This window comes from Danaus plexippus, chromosome 25, assembly GCF_018135715.1.
Source record: "Danaus plexippus chromosome 25, MEX_DaPlex, whole genome shotgun sequence".
NCBI classification, from domain to species: Eukaryota; Metazoa; Arthropoda; class Insecta; order Lepidoptera; family Nymphalidae; genus Danaus; species Danaus plexippus.
In genome coordinates this window covers 5,618,819-5,636,523 of record NC_083553.1, presented here as the reverse complement: position 1 = coordinate 5,636,523, position 17,705 = coordinate 5,618,819, and the positions used below count along the sequence as shown (strand labels likewise).

Genomic DNA, 17,705 nt, shown 5'->3' with positions numbered 1-17,705 from the left:
CAACAGCGCCACCTAGCGGGAGCCTCCACTGATCAATGTTGACAGTGATGTAGTGAGGCGATAAATAAAAATATATCATTACTCAAAATGTCTACGAGTATGAGTGTGAGGTCACCGCCGGCAGCCGGCGCGCTGGGAATATCGATGTGGGTTACTCGAAGCGATTACTTTGACATGCAGTTACTGACAGTGACGGTTCGAAACAGAGTTAACGGACACGCGGACGTTCCTTGGAACAGTTACGCGCGTGTGTATGGGTGGCTGTGTTCGTGGTTGGTGTGGCTCGTAAATACCTTGTCCTTGACCGTGGGGCGCGGGGCGGGCTGGGGCGGCATCGTGTGACGCTTAGTAGCTTCCGGAGGCATCTCCTCCTTATCGCCCGAAGCCAAGGCTGGAGTAGAACATATTGTAATTATTATTAAGCGAGCGAGCTGAGGCAGCGCAGTACTGACAACGATAATGGATTTCCATTACATATTCATTAGCTGTGTGCTGTGTTAACTAATAAAAACTGTAATCCTTTATAAAGTCACAAGTAAGTTCACTGTTTATCAAATTAATTGTATACGATATTTTATTACAGAGTAACGATTTTTATATAAATAAATTATCCTTGTCAGAATTATATCTCAATTACCGCCATCTACTGTCGATTTAATGTAGTTTCAGTGAGACGGAAACTTTTTTAAGAAGTTTAAGTAATGAATATTATTAACTGGAGTTCATTCAAGTGCCGTCACCTCCTAAATCTCCAGCTGATATGAGATAGTCTAATGTGCGCTGTCCGAGTGCCGACCAACTGTTTCTTGGAAGCTACTGTCCTCACTAATGACTCGCGGGAACAATGTCTTAGATAAGCATATTATCGCAGTAGCGACTGTCAGTTCTAATGTTAACATTAATGTCAATATTATGGTCCGACCAGTTCGTGTAACAGTGAAAGCGTATCGTCTAATAGCGAACATTATTTTTATATTGTATGTTTGTACTCCGCCAGTGCCGTGGCGTAGGTTTCATCAGGAACAAATTACTATATGTTTTGTTATTTACGTCTTTTAATATTCAGCACTGGGTCCGATGATTATTTATTAATTACGTGTATTTTATTATTGTATTAAAATGCACTAAAACCGATAGCAAGCTTCATATATCAAAATGGCAGAAGAATTTAAATATATATATATATATCAACTTACGCGTCGGACAACTAGCGCTCCAACAGTCATTGAACACCATGTCACAGGTGGTGATCAGATCACAGGAGAAAAATATTAATATATGTTTTATTTAATATTTTACGTCCGCCTCGCGACCGTCTGCGGGCGCGTCTCCTCACTGACTGACTGAACACACTATTTATAACCGACTACTAACACTGCGCTACGTACAAATATTTTGTTTGTGAGTGTGTACAGTCGTGTCAACAAGTCATAGCATTAGTAACACTCGGTGTCTGGGGCTTAGAGTACTACATTAAGGAGCTGTGAATGAACTTGACATACATACAATATTAACAAACACGGTAGGCGGAAAATGTTACTATTTTTTAGTTACAATTTTCTATATAAATCCAATAAGACGCTGCCGATATTAAATAAAAAGTTTGTTCGTAAGATTATCTTAAAGGTAATAAGAGTTTTAGATGAGGCGATGACTCACCGCGTGCTAATTGACCCTTGCATCACCTCAACGCGTCACAGATCGCAGACTATCATTAATTTAGAATCAAATCAAATACGTCTTGTAAACGACTACGAGAGCGTGTGCGCGTGAGAGCGTCTTACCGTCTGGGAACACCGGGATGAGGACGCGGGCGAGGCCAGTGGCACAAGCCTATAGATCACACTATGGTATGGTTCATGGAGCGGTGTGCACATGGTATGGACTACATATAAAATTTTAATTAATGTTCAATACAGTCCGTGTGGCCGTTGTTGTGGAGCGAGCATGAGTCATGCCCTAGCTCGAGGTCGTGTGATGCATCTCGTAACAAATATATTAGGTTTTAAAAACGCTCCGAGTTCATTGTGACCGCATCCACGGAAATAGATCTGTGCCGGGTTGGGTCACGTTTATTCTGACTGACTCTGGATGTGACGCTTACGTTAATAACACACGCTAGTAAGGAACGGCTGCCAGAGAGCATTGGTTTGGCTCACAGGACCTCCGGCGATGGGAAGTCTATTTAGATACAGGTGACGTGTAGAGACTAGGACACAGGGAAGACTGAATTGTTATGACTGTAATGAAACACAAATAACTTAACGGCAACGAAGATAGACAGAGTAGATGGCGGTAGCTGAGATAATTAACTTATAGCTAAACTATTCGTGAAATGGCTTATATACATCTGTAGAGTAAACCCGGGTTACGCGTGAGACGCGAATATATATATATGAATGTTCACCGTCGGCGCTCCTGGAGGACAGTCTCCTGTGGGACAGAGCTCGTGCGAAGGTGGGCTGCGTCCTCCGAGGGTGCTCGTTGCGCGTCTCGTGGAGCGTGCGGCCGCTGTACCGGAAGCGTGACCCCAGGCGGGGGAACAGCGTGCTGCGAGACACCGGCTCCGGGCTCAGCAGCCTGCGGGAACAGGGGGTGTTGATACAGGCAGGTAGTAACTTGGCCGACTATGGGATATATTATTTAAACAATCTTCTCTTGACTATTCACAAGTACGAACTACGACCCAGCATACATATTATGTAAGTTCTTCGTATAAAATTTCCCAAATTATTGCCTCCAGCTGTACAGTCCGGTATAGTCCGGTTACCTGAAGAAGGTGTGATGTTCGACGCAGGTCTTCCAGAGCTTCTTGGCGGCGCGGTGGTTGGCCAGCTTGAAGCCGACCGTGGACTCGAACTGCTCGAACTCCCCCGGCCGCAGCTTCACGTAGAAGTTGTGCCGCTTGTAGCTGATCTTCAGTATCTTCGGCCACGCGAATCTGTTTATGCGCAATCTGGAACACGATGGACAGTTCAGAGAGAGTCCACAATGCTCCGTCCGGCACACGGCCACATCCGGCCGCAGCGGAGGGAACAAATAATAAAATGACGCGTAGTAATCCGAAAATATTAGTTTCATTTAAATGATTAACAAAGCCTTAGATGTCACTAGCTTCTGCTCCTCTCTCCCTATAGAACCAACACCTGCAGGTAGTATTTATCGTTCCATCACCAGCTGTACATCCGTCACGTATACTAACTTCTCCCTGTGGACGAGCAGTCCCGAGGAGCAGACTCCCAGCGTGATGTCCACGTTCTCCGAGTCCTTGGCGGGGTGAAGGTCGACGCCGTACATGGCCAACTTCTTGGCGTTCTCCAGATAATTCAGCTCGGCCTCCGCTGGCGTCTGACCCCTGGTTACAGCATGAGAGTTAAGATCTTGTCATAAAATTTAATAAAAACGCAGATTATATCCAAGTCCTGTATTATTAACTTGACAATACATAACACAAGCAATAATTAGATGCCTGTGTGTTTACTGTCCGGACACATCTACACAGGAGCCAGCACAAGCCGCGAGATGCGGGTCAAACTAAGTTAGTTAGATGAAAACGGCTTAATCGTTTCGTACACTTAGCTCCCCGTTAATCGGTCCGCAAATCTTCCACAGCTTACGTTATTCACTCCATATTCCCTAGGGTGCTTCTGTTATTTCCTCTATACCTGTGCGTCTTGTACAGCTCGAGCACTTTCTCCTCCAGCTCCGGCGTGCAAGCTGCAGGCGGAACCAGTTTGAGCTGTTTGCAGAGCCCTGGCGCTGGCTGGTCGTAGTCGCCCAGCTCGGACTGCAGCAGATAGCTAGCCAGCAGGGCGTGGGTCACCGTAGAACATGGAAGACGACCTAGTACCATCATTAATATTAAATTAATACCAGCTATGCTGTAGGCGGTACATATAAAACTATAAGATATTCATTTCAGAGTGAACTTTAGCGGCCTATACGGAACAAAAAATACAAACGTGCCAAAATCTTTCATAGGTTTATAAGGGATGAAGGTGCTTTGGAACATGACTTAGGTATATGTGTAAAGGTGATAGTGTTACCTTCCAGCAGGTCCCGCCTGATGGCCAACACCAGCTGGTACCTCGTGAGTTCCTCCTGCAGCTGGGTCGGCTCAGGAGGATAGAACTTAACAGCGAACCTCACCTCCCACGGCTCATCTGTAATCGTATAATATTTGTTTGCATTATTTCCTTAAGCTGTCACATACCGTCCTAACTCTGAAGCCGTCCAAGTCCCTATCGAGTTTCTCTAAATCCGATGATCGTATCGACACCACGGTCAATATATTTATTTCCTGTAAACCTCTTGGCGTCGGTTTAACCTCAGCATGTGCCTGGGCTTGTAACATTTTATCGTCCATCAACATGAATGCAGGTCCATCTTATACTAACGTTTCAGCATCTTGGAGACTCTCTTGTCGAGGTCTATCCACACCCGTGGGTCCCCGCGGTCCTCATACAGCAATCCAAAGTAGTCCTTCTCGACCAGGTTCAGACTGTCACACACCTTGCTGAGGAGGTCGTGCCCACGGATCTTCCTCTGAAATCGTAATTTTATTGTGAGCACTTATGGGTCGGGCCCCAAAACAGAAGAATTTATATCAATTTGTTTTGTGACTAATATTATTGACAAAACCTTAAACAAGACGTAAGTGTTATAGACCAAATAGAACAATATGTATATACTGTAACTATATTGATCGTATTAATACTGTTGTTCCTTACATCAGCCTCGAGGTCCATAGTGGAACCGTCGAGTAGTTCCACTTTGATCCTGGCGAGGTTTCCACTCCTCCTCTTGGGCGACTCCTTGGCCTTGGGCTTCTCATCCTTGGCCTCCTTGGCCACTCCCTCCGGCATCTTGCCGCGAACCCGTCAGCTCCTGGGAATTAGCCAAATATTTATATAACTCCATCATTATAACATGGGATTCTAGGCGCAAAATCCTCTTGGTTCAATAGAAGCTAATTATTAAATACAACTTTAGTATTTTATGAGACACTGATATTATTTTCGTTTTATGTATTCTTTCATAATGATTTTCAACAACACAAAAAAATACTCTTAATATATACTTGTTCAGTGAATTCAACTCATTCTGAAACACATTTTACGAGGTGGAAAATCATTTCAAATATTTATTACATATCTATATATATACACTTATTGTTTTGTGTGGAGTGGATCGAATCGAAACATAAACCTTAAACAACATCAGTATGAAGGTAAAAAGTAAGTGTTTAATTTATTATATATATATATATATATATAATAAATTAAATTAGTATATATATATATATATATATATTTCTAACAAAATTATTCAAAAAATAAAGTTGTCTTATAAAGCCAGTACTTTTAAGTAGAACAAACTCATTCTTATCTTAAATTAAAACACCTTAAATAAGTTAAATTCAATTTACAAAGACACAAGTCGCGTCGACAAAATACTTTCCCGCGTAAAAGTGAGCAAACCAGATGTTATCCCTTTAACGTCACTTTGGGTGCGTTCGGGAACTTTAAGGTTCGGTTCAAATTAAATGTGTGTTCCCTAAATATGTTTTATACTATAGAGTAACACAGGATATCAACATGCCACACGTTGATAGTCCTTCACGTGCATTTATTGAAATAATCAAACGTAACGGGAACTGGTCTCAAGGAAGGAATAAGGCTACAAACAGACGAACTTTTATACTAATAACGAAACCCGATCTTTATCCTTAATGCACGTCTACCCTGAGGTTTATGATGGACTTACATTAATTACGACATATTTTAAATGCTTTTAATATTATGGGATTACTATGCGTTTTTTTATTATGTTTTAAACTACATACAACCGGCGCGGCGTTAAGGTTACTTTGCAGCAGCCGTGATCGCGGGCAGACGAGATGTGAACGTCTCATTGCAGACGCGTGGTAATCCTAAAATATTAGTTTCATTTAAATGAATGCTCGCGAAAATCTTAGATCTCAACATATATAAAGTAGTTTTGGTCTGCGACTTCTTTCGATTGGAGAGGAAAATATACGTTGTGTGTTGATACAATAGTCCGTGTCACGTGTTCATATTCCTGGAACCCCGCGGGAACTACACGTCGTTTCGGGGTATATTATAGAGCATGTCTTATTGTGATATCGAAGAGGTCTCAGTATAATATTTGTTACAAATCCGTTACCTACTTTTTGTGTAACATGTCACTGTCATGTTTTCACACGGTCTATATTGTCGGCATCTTCCCATATCGATATAGCATTTGATTTGAGGTTCCCCAATAACAGATTTTCAGTTCTAGTGTTGTGACAAATGTATAAACCCCGTTTCTGGAGGTTGCTCCCTCATCCAGCTCTCAGCTAACTGAGTTTCGCTGTTAGATTACTAACAAACACAATTATTAATAATGAGCTATAATATTGTAACAGCTTACACTAGTTTATTATTATTCAAGGAACAGCGTGTGTGATGTAACGAGACAATGGACACACAGACCGCCTCGCATACTGTCACGTACTCTATTAATATCATATAATCTGTACATATATTAATTATATTTATGTATACTAGCTCCCGACCCGGGCGCCGCTCGCGAGTGTAGTCCATTATTAAGGATCTGCAACTGTTGAACTATAAATATAGTTGAGAAAGATCGGTTAAGTAGATATAAAACGAACCTACCGTCTCATTTATATTAGTAGGGATTACAATATTAATACTTACACCCAAACTAGTAAAGAAACGAAAACGCAACAAAAAGATTTATGAAGGTGTGATGTTATATTTTTTCCTCGTTAACACAACAAACCTGCGATATATATTTCTACAATTTACTCTCACGTTGTGTGTAACAGGACTTGTCTGTGCATACACACATACTATTATATAGTTAATACTCTACATTGAGTATTTTTCAAACGATTCGTAAGATCACGTAATATAAGATACACACTGAATTAACAAGTACAAACTAGCAAATAAATCTCACCATATACATAGATCATTCGTTGAGTGTGATATATAAAATATATCTTTCTATTGCTGCTGTAAGTTGTGACTTTGTAATATAATTTAAGCGACGATGTTGTCACGATTCAATAAGGTTAGTAACAATGGCGAACCGTAACTATCGCCTATTAATTCAACATAAAAACTACACCAGTGACTCGCCAGTTACAGAGAATGCATTCTTTGTGTTTTTCATTTATATATTTTTTTTGTGTTAAAATATATTTTATATGGAATTATTTCTAACAGTTAAGTGACTGGAGTCTTGTATTTATCTTTTTTAACTAGTCACTGTATGGATCTAGATAAAACTAATATTTTCGGATTAATAAGTTATTTTTTTTATTATTTTAAACTGCATGCTCCCGACGTTACGGTTATTTTGCAGTAACCGTTTCTTTGTTTTATAGACCTTTAACATATAAATAATGAACAAGAAAATAACTTTTATAGATGAATTGAGGATTTTTTTGTATAAAGCGCAGTAAAATCACAATCCGTGTAAGCATCATAGTTTTCAAGTAATCCGGGAAGCTAATTTGTGGAATGTCAGTTCATCTCTCTGATAGTCGCAGCTTCATTAGTGGTCTAATTGGGGTCGAGGTTGTTAATTGTTTGAACGCGAGCTGCAACATTTCAATGGGACCTACATTTTGGTTCAAAATCATTTATATATATGATTTTGATGTAAACGATGGCTGATTACATCTCGATGTATCTTTAAAATATATTCGAATAAACATCATTCGAGCATTTTCTTATTGACATGACAATTCCATCGTTCATATCCGAATTACTCCAGGGGTTGTGATTTAACGTTGTCCGTAGTAATCTCCACTCGTCTTTTGTTTAAACAAATACAACGCTCCTAAATACTTTACACACTTATATAGGATTACATTCAGTGAACTCGGAGACTCGGTTCACATACTATACTCGCATATATAATCACCAATAGCAACCTTTTTGTGTGTATATTGTTTTGTTATCAACGTATCCCGTTTATATTTTCTCGGGTGACGTAATTTCCGTGAACGCAAACATATATTGAGGTTATTGGAAATCAACTTCCTGCATGTTAATAGTTTTATATCATAACATACATTAATTGGTATCTTATTATAGATCGTGATCTAAGACACATTTCAATACTAATAGTGATCTCATTCGAGAGGTCTAATGTAACACTTTTTGTATATTGATGGTGTTGAGTAAAGTACTCCGACTTTCTGACTGAATGATTTTTTTGCATATATGTATTAAACTTGAATACCTAGGAGAAAAATATTGGATGGACATATGCCTTAATATATTATTAAATACAAAAGGTAGTTAATTGATACACTTACATTTTTAATGAATAAACAGCAGGTAATTCTGGAAAACGGCCAGATGACGCGTCGTAGAAAATATTTAAGTAGGTAATATAAAAAATATATACATATATTCAAATAAAACCGAATCTTATTAAAAATAACATTATCAACAAAAACACGCCCTCGAGATGGAGACGTTACTGGTGTATTTCAATAATGTATGTTTGTATTATACGTATGTTCCACCAAAACTAGTGAACTTATTCATATTAAAGTTCGCAATTAAGTGTTGTATATAGCATACAATAAGTATTTTTGTAAAAACCAACAAAGTATTTTAGTCTAGGTGTTACATGTGGATAGGTTTAAAGGCTTAAGTCACAAAAGACAATACGATCAGATATGATACACCTTGAAAATAATTCTGATAGCAGGTGCTGTGATCAGCGACCTTATAGGCTCGTTCAGTTCCAAAAGCGACCCTGACCAAGAACAAAAGGTCTCTGACATCATCCGACATCTGCATCATGCTGTAAAAGGCCACTCGGGTATTATGCTCGCTGTAAATGTTACAGCTTGTAGGTTTTTATTGATATAGAAAAAAAATAAATGCGTGGGTGGATATGAAGGTTGCCTAATTCTTTTTTTAAGCTAAAGCCGATGATTGGAAGAAATGATAATTTAAATATATTTAAATTAAGTTTAAAATTTAAAGAATATTGAATAAAACCTGAATTAAACTTCAAACTAGAAAATATAGATAAATTCATCTAAACCATCTGGATCTAACCTATCGTATCCGGAGTATACGAGGTGAAACATTTTTATAATGTTTAATTAAAACGAATTGAGTACACACACGATAGTTCAATAGGCACAGCAACTGTAACACCATAATGAGATCTAAGATTTTCGCGAGTATTCATTTAAATGAAACTAGTATTATTCGGGTTTACTACGCGGATTTTATTATTTTAAAAACTACATAATCCATCCATTATTAGTCCAAATAACAGGACCGACTGACAGACATTCACATCTCGTCTGCCCGTGATCACGGTTGCTGCAAAGTAACCGAAACGTCGGGATTATGTAGTTTTTAAATAATAAAATCCGCGTAGTATATCCGAATAATACTAGTTTCATTTAACTGTAACACCATGTTACAAAGGTCGCAGATTCATCTTCACAGTTTAAGTTTGTTAAAGTTTTAGACATATTGAGACAGTGTCGGGAAATCAGTTTGCTGATTAAATTCCTTGAAGAAATCACTCTAAGTACATGCCTCATACACAAATATATATGATCAAATGATATTTCATAGAATAATGACTGTCTTATCAATTTAATAAATACGTCTCTCGTTTTCAAAGATCAAACATTAAAGTTATGGAAAGAATATTGAAGATATTATCCGATGACGTACGAATAAATAAATAGATAAATGAACATATAGAATATATTTAATTAAATAATAATAAAAACAGCAGAGCCGATAGAAAACAATTAATTATATAGAAACATAAATATTTCTTAAACAGTGTTAATGATATCGTAAACTAACAATATAGCAGTAAATCAACACTGGACAGATAGTATCGTGAGTCTATATTCTATAAATAGACAGAGCCAACCCCGCTGGCCGCAACCTCTCGCTGTCATGGTGTCGCCAGCCGCGCTGTACTCAGACATATAACAAACTTCTGTGACTCAATGTACAATTAGGAATGACATCACATGCTGCACTATCGCACACGAAATATAACGGGATTATGAACAAACATATCAACATTATAATACAATTTAATAATCACAAAGTCAAAATACAAAGACAGTATTAAATTTCGTAAGTACATACTTAAAATTAAACTATGTTATACGGATACGACTACGTTGTTTTATTATATTATTATACATTTTTCCGATTCGATTAATTTGTAGCGACCGTCATCACGGGCAGACGAGATGAGAGTGTCTGTCGGTTAGTCTTGTTACTTGTCATCTATCGCAAAACGTTTTCTTAATTTTCCAACGCACTGCACTGGATGCACGCAGAATGCGCCGACTGTGTCTTGAGACTGCGGTGACGTCACGGACGAGGGTTTTTTTTTTTAATCCTAGATGTTAGATAATAGCCAGCAACCTTCACTATAGATATTAGGTTTTTTCATTACAATAGCCTCACGGAATTATTATGGTATATACCTGTCTATGTATGAGAGGTTTCTTACATATTTCTGTTACATATAGAGTATTTGGAGTCAGGTGAATGATATCAGTCTATGTATACATCAGAACCGTTTTATTTTTAGTCAACGTAACTGCGGACGTAATAGCTGTTAGTATATCAATGTTTACGTTACAACCGAATCTCCGTTAAATTCCCAGTCAATATACCGTAGTTTATAAATTTACAAGTGATAATTTTTTTATAAAGTTTTACGCAATACGTATCTCTATTCACACTATTTACAAATCCTAATGTTATTTATTAATTAGTGAAAAACTTTATCAAGTGTGTTACAAGCACTGGAGAGTGTAACAGCTTTAAAGGACATAGAAAGGGGCAAATAACTCCCCGTCATCACGATGTAGATTAATGTAATTTTTCTCCCCAATAAGAGTCTAGAACATTAAGATATAAAATGTGAATTTTACGTCTACAGACAGACGGTCGTTATGTTCAGACTATATAAGGTGAATCACAGTTGTTTGTTTCTTTCCTCCTAGACGACTTAAAAGCTTTGATAAATCACATAAATGGCACAAGTTTTTAATTGTAATGGAATAGTAATGCTATTTCGTTATAGTGTTAAAGAAATTAAATTTACATTAAAATTTATAAATAGTATGTAATTGTTTATAGATTCGAAAGTTTATATTTTTTAAGTTTTTAAATGTAAAAAACATACATATCTTAATATTTTTAATCTAATCGCAATTTATTCCTACCAATACTCTTATAAAACAAAATCTTCCTATCTACCCTCTACTAGTTTAACTGTTGTTTTAATTTATATATATATATATATATATATATATATATATATAAATTATTACTTTATACTGATGTAGTATCAGATTCTCAAGCAAATTTCGGAGAAACATGTAATAAATAACATATCTAAATTGAAAATCTTAAATCAACAGTACTATCCACTGAAAGCGTGTGTTCAATATTTTCATCTTATTTACGAGCGCAGATTTATATAATTTAGTTTACAGAATTCTCTCACTCCGAGTCATTTTATGTATTTACATATAATTATATGAATTGCTTACATAAAATGTTAACTGAAGAGAAATAGAAAACGGACTGTTTATTTACGAATTATATATATATACATACTAGTTATTCCCTGCGGCTCCGTCCGCTTTGACATCAAATTTGTTCTCAAAGAGAAAAGTGTGAAGCGTGTTAAAGCAACTGTAGCATTTCCCTCTGAATAACCTACACATCGACTGTAGCGCCATCTGACGGGCGGATTTGTGAAATTAAGTCATCTGGGGCGTCACCCAAGTGCATACAAAAAAAGTTATTGAAAGGTCCAGCTTCTCAGGAGTTCAGTGACATATACCTGCAGTAGTTATATATATAAAGATATACAATGTGTATACATGTATTATATCCGGAGGGTCATCTGTGTGTAGATGTTAATACAGCCAGAGCTAGACGAACGCATTATATATTCAGGTCCCTGGAGCCTGGAGTACCGACAGTTCAGTGAGCAGCTCTCCAAGAGCCTCCTCTCATAACTGGTCGCCTGGTTATTCCGAAACTCAAAAAGATACATTACACATATTTTGTACAACTACGTTTTTAAATAATAAAATGTTAACGAATTTTGAGAACGTCCTTATTAAATTTTCTAAATCATCATCATCATCAACATCAGCCTATCGGAGCCCACTGCTGAGCAAAGGCCTCTTCTCGCATGGAGAAGGTTAGAGCATTAATCACCACGCTTGCTCAAGACGGGTTAGCGATTTCAATCTTATAATTTGAATTTATAAGACCAGGTTTCCTCACGATGTTTTCTTACACCGTCCGTCAGTGGCCTGTGCTGGTCCGTGGTGGCGGGCCTTTAACCTCCAGGCCACCACGACTTTTTTCTAAATATTTTTTTTTAATATTATGACGTAACCAATGAATATGAAGCGTTTCACATTATACAGTTTCAGGCGAACCTCGCCCCGAAATATTTGCATGTCAACACGCGATACTCGTTCCATGGAAATGTACCTACATAATTTATATTATAAATGATGAAAATAAAAAACAATATTGAAAACCATTCTTTACAAAACAATCCGTGACTAACAAACAGACGATATTCTAGAAGTTTGTTGATATACAATAAACTATACACACATGAACCAAATACATTTAAAATGCAGTTTAACCCTTTGAAAAACTTCTTTGTGTGTGAAACTTAAAAAAATAAATAAAAAAGTTATGAATTATAATCACCCATAGCGTGTCTACTTTGCGTTACATTTAACAAAACATTCGTTTTACAAACAGAGTCTATAAACACGTATACAGTACGAACACACGGACAGGGTTAAAACAAAACTACAAACATATATTCTTATATTAAATCAAAGTCCGAGTCAAACACATAGATTATAATAAAATAAACATTTAGTCAGTCAGTTTGTAACTCCGCTGTACATCATATTATTAATAATTATATATAAGCCACATTGTTAATTTAAAGTCGACAAATTAACGCGTGCTCACGGACCACTGGCTTCATAACGTGACCCCTTAAAAAGGTAAAATTGTACAAAAAAAGAGGCCATCACCATAGACGACCGTTGAGACGGAAGGAAGGGTCGATGAACTCTCGACAAGCATGTTTAATGGGAATCAATCGCACATGACATGGCCATTGGCAGTTGATAAGAAATTGAGTAAATGAGTAAAGAAGTAAAGAAAGGTTGGTGGTTTATGGTTTAAAGAACTTTATTATCAACAAAGACAAAACATTGTCACTTATGTGATAACAATAAATTACAGCATTTAGTACAATTTATCGTCGTTGTCAATATATGTACTATTAGTATAATATTATATAAATGTAGGTATACTTCAAAAAAAACAAAGAACAAATTTACAAGCAAAAACAAAAAGATGCAAAATCAATACCTCGCATTCGTACCATCTCACAAATCCATTCAAATTTCTATGACGAATAGAATTCAATTTTTATTCAATAAACAATAAGAAAATTTTATTAATCTTCTTGTACGAGTTTGGGAAAATCTTTTTTACATAAATATATAAACGAATTACAAAAATATTTTTTTATGTCTCTCCTTTTTGAGCCTGAATACAACGTCTTTAAACTAATTGAATGATCAACGAAAGGATACAGGATGGACTGACAGACAAATATGTCGTGCAACGGCGAATTTATATCGATATTGAGCAATACGTAGTGTGAAATAATATACCACGATTACAGATTACTTTTAAGATATCTGTTATAATATAGAGTTTGAAACTTTGAGTTGATTTAACCTAATATAATTTTAAATCATTCCAATATTATAAATGGAAAAAACGACATAATTAATTGCAATGAAAACAATACATGCAATTGGAACAGTTCAAGCTTCAGAGATCACAGTAATTAATGACGGAATATAATGACATGTAGTACACGAAACCCGACGCTCGTGATAGCTTTGTTGACATATAACGAACCTCTATGATAATGTCATAACGCAAGAGTTTATTTCGCTAAATAGACTGATGTTATAACTCAAAAAGGTCCAACGGGTAAAGCTATAAGACTATAACACGTGGATAATATTATATGATTACATACAGCGTACTTATCAGATTAAATTAAAACTCAAGAAATCACACCCACGCATAACATTAACGATGAACAAATAATATGGAATGATGAGACCATTCATCCGATCAGAACACAATGAGGGATCGAGACACCCATTGTCATGGGAACACGTATCAATGAACTTGTATGTGATCGCTGTGAAGAAAAGTTTCGTCCAAAGTATATTTTGCTATCGTCCGTTAAGGCTTAATAAGCTGAACATAACTAAAAAGCTTTCTACTTCGATGTCAGTTATATCACGAGAAGAAATAAAAATTTCATATACATATATATTAGGACTAGTTTCTCTTTTTTAATATATTTTAAATTCATTGAGGCATTTCCATTATTCATATATTTTTTATGTATAAGAACTAAATTTTTCACTAACATTATAAATATACTAAGCAAAACACAAATTTATTTCATAATTAAATCCAGCTGACATTACAAAACATTTCTTTGTACACACGAGAAGCAGGGGAAGCGTCTCTCAAAACATTCTCATTGCAACAACAAAGAACACGACAAACTGGCGGCCTTGACATCGCTGCAGATTTCAATTTTGAGATACAAATAAAGTCTCGAGAGATGAAAAATATTTTTGTCATCCAATGCATCTCAACGAATTTAAGTTTGCATTATATTGAATCTGGATGTATGTGATGAAAATTACAAGAGTACTTAAACATAAGTAAATTATGCCATCGACCTACTGGCAAATATTACATAGCTGGCTGTTCTGTGTGCATGTTTTCAATTAACAGGTAGCGGTTGGACGCTATCCAACACGTAGGAATGATTTAGCCGGGTTCATTGACACCTTATCATGTCACGCTACAAGTCACAACAGACCTTGAGTTCGAGATACTGTGTTTGATTAACACGTTATTGTTTAGCAACTATTTACAGTTTACACTATTACAACTTTCCCTTTAAAGGAGTCGTAGTTTTTAATTTCCACAGTCAAATATAATTTAGCGTACTTCGTAATATAACACACGCTCCTGAATACGAACACTCGTCACATTAAACGTCTGACTGTCAACAACATGATGAATGTCAAAAGACCATCATATAACAAAGCGTGCTCCAGCAGACACCATCCTCGCATGTGAGATCTAACGAGGGGGACCGCAGTGGAGCCTCGCAGGAGACACACCACAAGTCATTTCCGCTATGGCTTTTGTCTCTGAATACGAACAACCGGATATAATGCGTAGCAGAACAGAGAACTATTATGGAAACAATAATAATAAAAAAAATGTTCTTACTTTTTAATTTTAAATAAAAAACGTGGTTTTAGGATATACGTAATGAAAAAGTTAATCATTTATGATAAGCAACGACTCATATGTAACTGGAAAAACGGACTGTAAATCTTCAATCACTATAAACACTCCTTATACATAACAACAACTAGCTTTATACGTATATCACAGAGATACATAATATTAGATTATCTCAAACAGAGTGTATCATCAAAGCACATCGCAGCTCACTCCTAGATCCAATTAGCTTATCCCATAAACTCCGCCGGAGCTGTCCATTGGACGCCGTACGTCCAGTTATTGTGTTTTACATCAATTTACACGTCAATCTTAGTTTGCATCACATCGATGATGATCGCCTACGGGATTCAGTTATGCATGAACCGTCTCCGTCACTACCGAATACTACTTTGGATCTTGACTAATATTTAGATAATCAACACAAACTATTCACTACAGAGATGATTCTAAAAGATATTATCGTAATATACATCTCCCTCGTTCTGTTTGTAATGGGTGGGGACGCGAAGACACGCATTACTTTATTTATTGAACAAACAAAATAAATGGGTCAGGAACTACGAACGGAACAAGTGAGACTTATTCGAGAGTGACTTGAATCTTTATGTACTTATATATATGTTGAAAATGATCAAATACAGAATTTTAAAATAAAATATAACAGCAACGTCAGCTGCTAAGAGAATTAAATTTCTTTCTATTGAATTAAAAAAACTCCCGATGTTATGGAGAAAATAATACATTGTTTTATTATAGAGAGCTTACTTTATTTATTTGGAGAGCCATGAGATCATTTTCATGGATTATATTTTGACAAAAAAAAATATATTATCTTTATATATCTACTTATGTAGGAATTGTATCGCTACTTATGTTTCTATACGGAATCCTAGAAATAATCGATCGCCACTATAACCAAGCCCGTGATTTCCCACAGGTATTTCCCGTCGATTCCATCAAAACTAAACAAAAACCATAATTACACGGAACCGTTTAACGTGCGCCAGTCACGCTACGAGACAGCTCCAGAGACACACATAACTCTTTATATATCTAATGACTCCCCGCTGTTAAACAATGATTATCATAATTCACGAACAGTACGTCATGAGAGTCACAGACAAAAGATATATTTCAGTACGTAAATAATGAAGTATAGTAAAACAGCATTGTCAGCAGAACAACATGAACAACGCTAAATAACTCTACTCCATTGTGACATTTATTACAATCCTAGATAGAACTGTAGTGTAATTCGTTGGCAGTCGATTCTGGAGCCTCGCTGTACTATATATAGAGCATGTATTCCAACGGATGCACTTAATCCCATTTCCAGCTATCGGGGATGCTACCCCAGCTAGGCGGAAACTGTGAAGATGCGAGCACCAGCCATATATCGATCGGAATTGTTTTTGATATATTCAATTGCGATTCACTGCAATGGTCCAAAATATTTAAGGATACATAGCATTTAATTTAATAAATATTATATAATATTAGTAGTTCAACTTGAATGACAATGCATGGGTAGGTGTGTGACGTCATACTAGGTCCAATACAGCGGAATATTTCTAATGCACTTCAATAATAACATGACTATCAAATGTAATGGTTCCTTGAGAAGAACACTATAAAGTATTCTCTCTTTGTTACTCTTTTTTATTTCTCAGCATATATTTCTATTTACTGTATGCAAGACATCGTAGGTTTTATTCCGTTTTGGCGTCACTTCTATGCGATAGACCGAGTCGTTAAACATGAAATATTAAAACGAACAGACATTACTAGTGCAATTAAGTGTTTTATAGATCTTGTCCATTTATCTGAGAAAAAGGTCATGAAAATGAAATTTTAACAAAATACTTATAAATCATCGCAAAAAAGATAGTAAAAAGTTGTTCTTATGAAGTAGCTTTGGTCGGGGAACAATTTTTTTTCTACTCTTTCCCTTCACGTCATTCGTAGCCAGGAGAGCTGTAAATAAATACAGCTACATCGGGATAGCAGGATATTTACGCTATTATAGACTTTAAGTATTTATGTATAGGAGCTAGTATTCAAGTAGGAACCACCAACGAGATACTTCAAAATTTAACATGCCAAGTGAGCAATCCACGGCGTATTTGCAAACAAAGCATTCGGACAAAACCATTCGCATCGATCCCTTGCTGAATAAAACAGATACATTTGGGATCGAATGGAAATTTAAATTTCAGATTTAAAAGTTTGAAAAAAACT

General features: G+C 36.4%; 1 protein-coding gene and 1 long non-coding RNA gene across 7 annotated transcripts in view; one reads left to right on the top strand and one right to left on the bottom strand.

Moving 5' to 3' along the window:
• LOC116775372 (protein 4.1 homolog) overlaps positions 1 to 17,705 on the bottom strand; it is a 38,333-nt gene that overhangs the window by 11,114 nt on the left and 9,514 nt on the right. For 4 of the 6 annotated variants that reach the window (XM_032668264.2, XM_032668266.2, XM_032668269.2 and 1 more), the window contains exons 2-9: positions 4,731 to 4,887; positions 4,398 to 4,545; positions 4,047 to 4,163; positions 3,666 to 3,843; positions 3,203 to 3,355; positions 2,771 to 2,956; positions 2,408 to 2,580; positions 294 to 391 (exon numbers count right to left, since the gene is read on the bottom strand). In XM_032668264.2, coding sequence (XP_032524155.2) covers positions 294 to 391; positions 2,408 to 2,580; positions 2,771 to 2,956; positions 3,203 to 3,355; positions 3,666 to 3,843; positions 4,047 to 4,163; positions 4,398 to 4,545; positions 4,731 to 4,865 — 1,188 coding nt within the window. In that variant the 5' untranslated portion in view covers positions 4,866 to 4,887. Of the gene's footprint in view, positions 1 to 293; positions 392 to 1,196; positions 1,324 to 2,407; positions 2,581 to 2,770; positions 2,957 to 3,202; positions 3,356 to 3,665; positions 3,844 to 4,046; positions 4,164 to 4,397; positions 4,546 to 4,730; positions 4,888 to 17,705 lie in introns of those variants that run through there. The other 2 variants (XM_032668270.2, XM_061524476.1) reach the window with 1 other exon arrangement.
• LOC133319547 (uncharacterized) lies at positions 1,404 to 3,069 on the top strand. The gene is made up of 2 exons (XR_009753120.1): positions 1,404 to 1,850; positions 2,430 to 3,069. It is a non-coding gene; the product is annotated as an uncharacterized LOC133319547 (long non-coding RNA).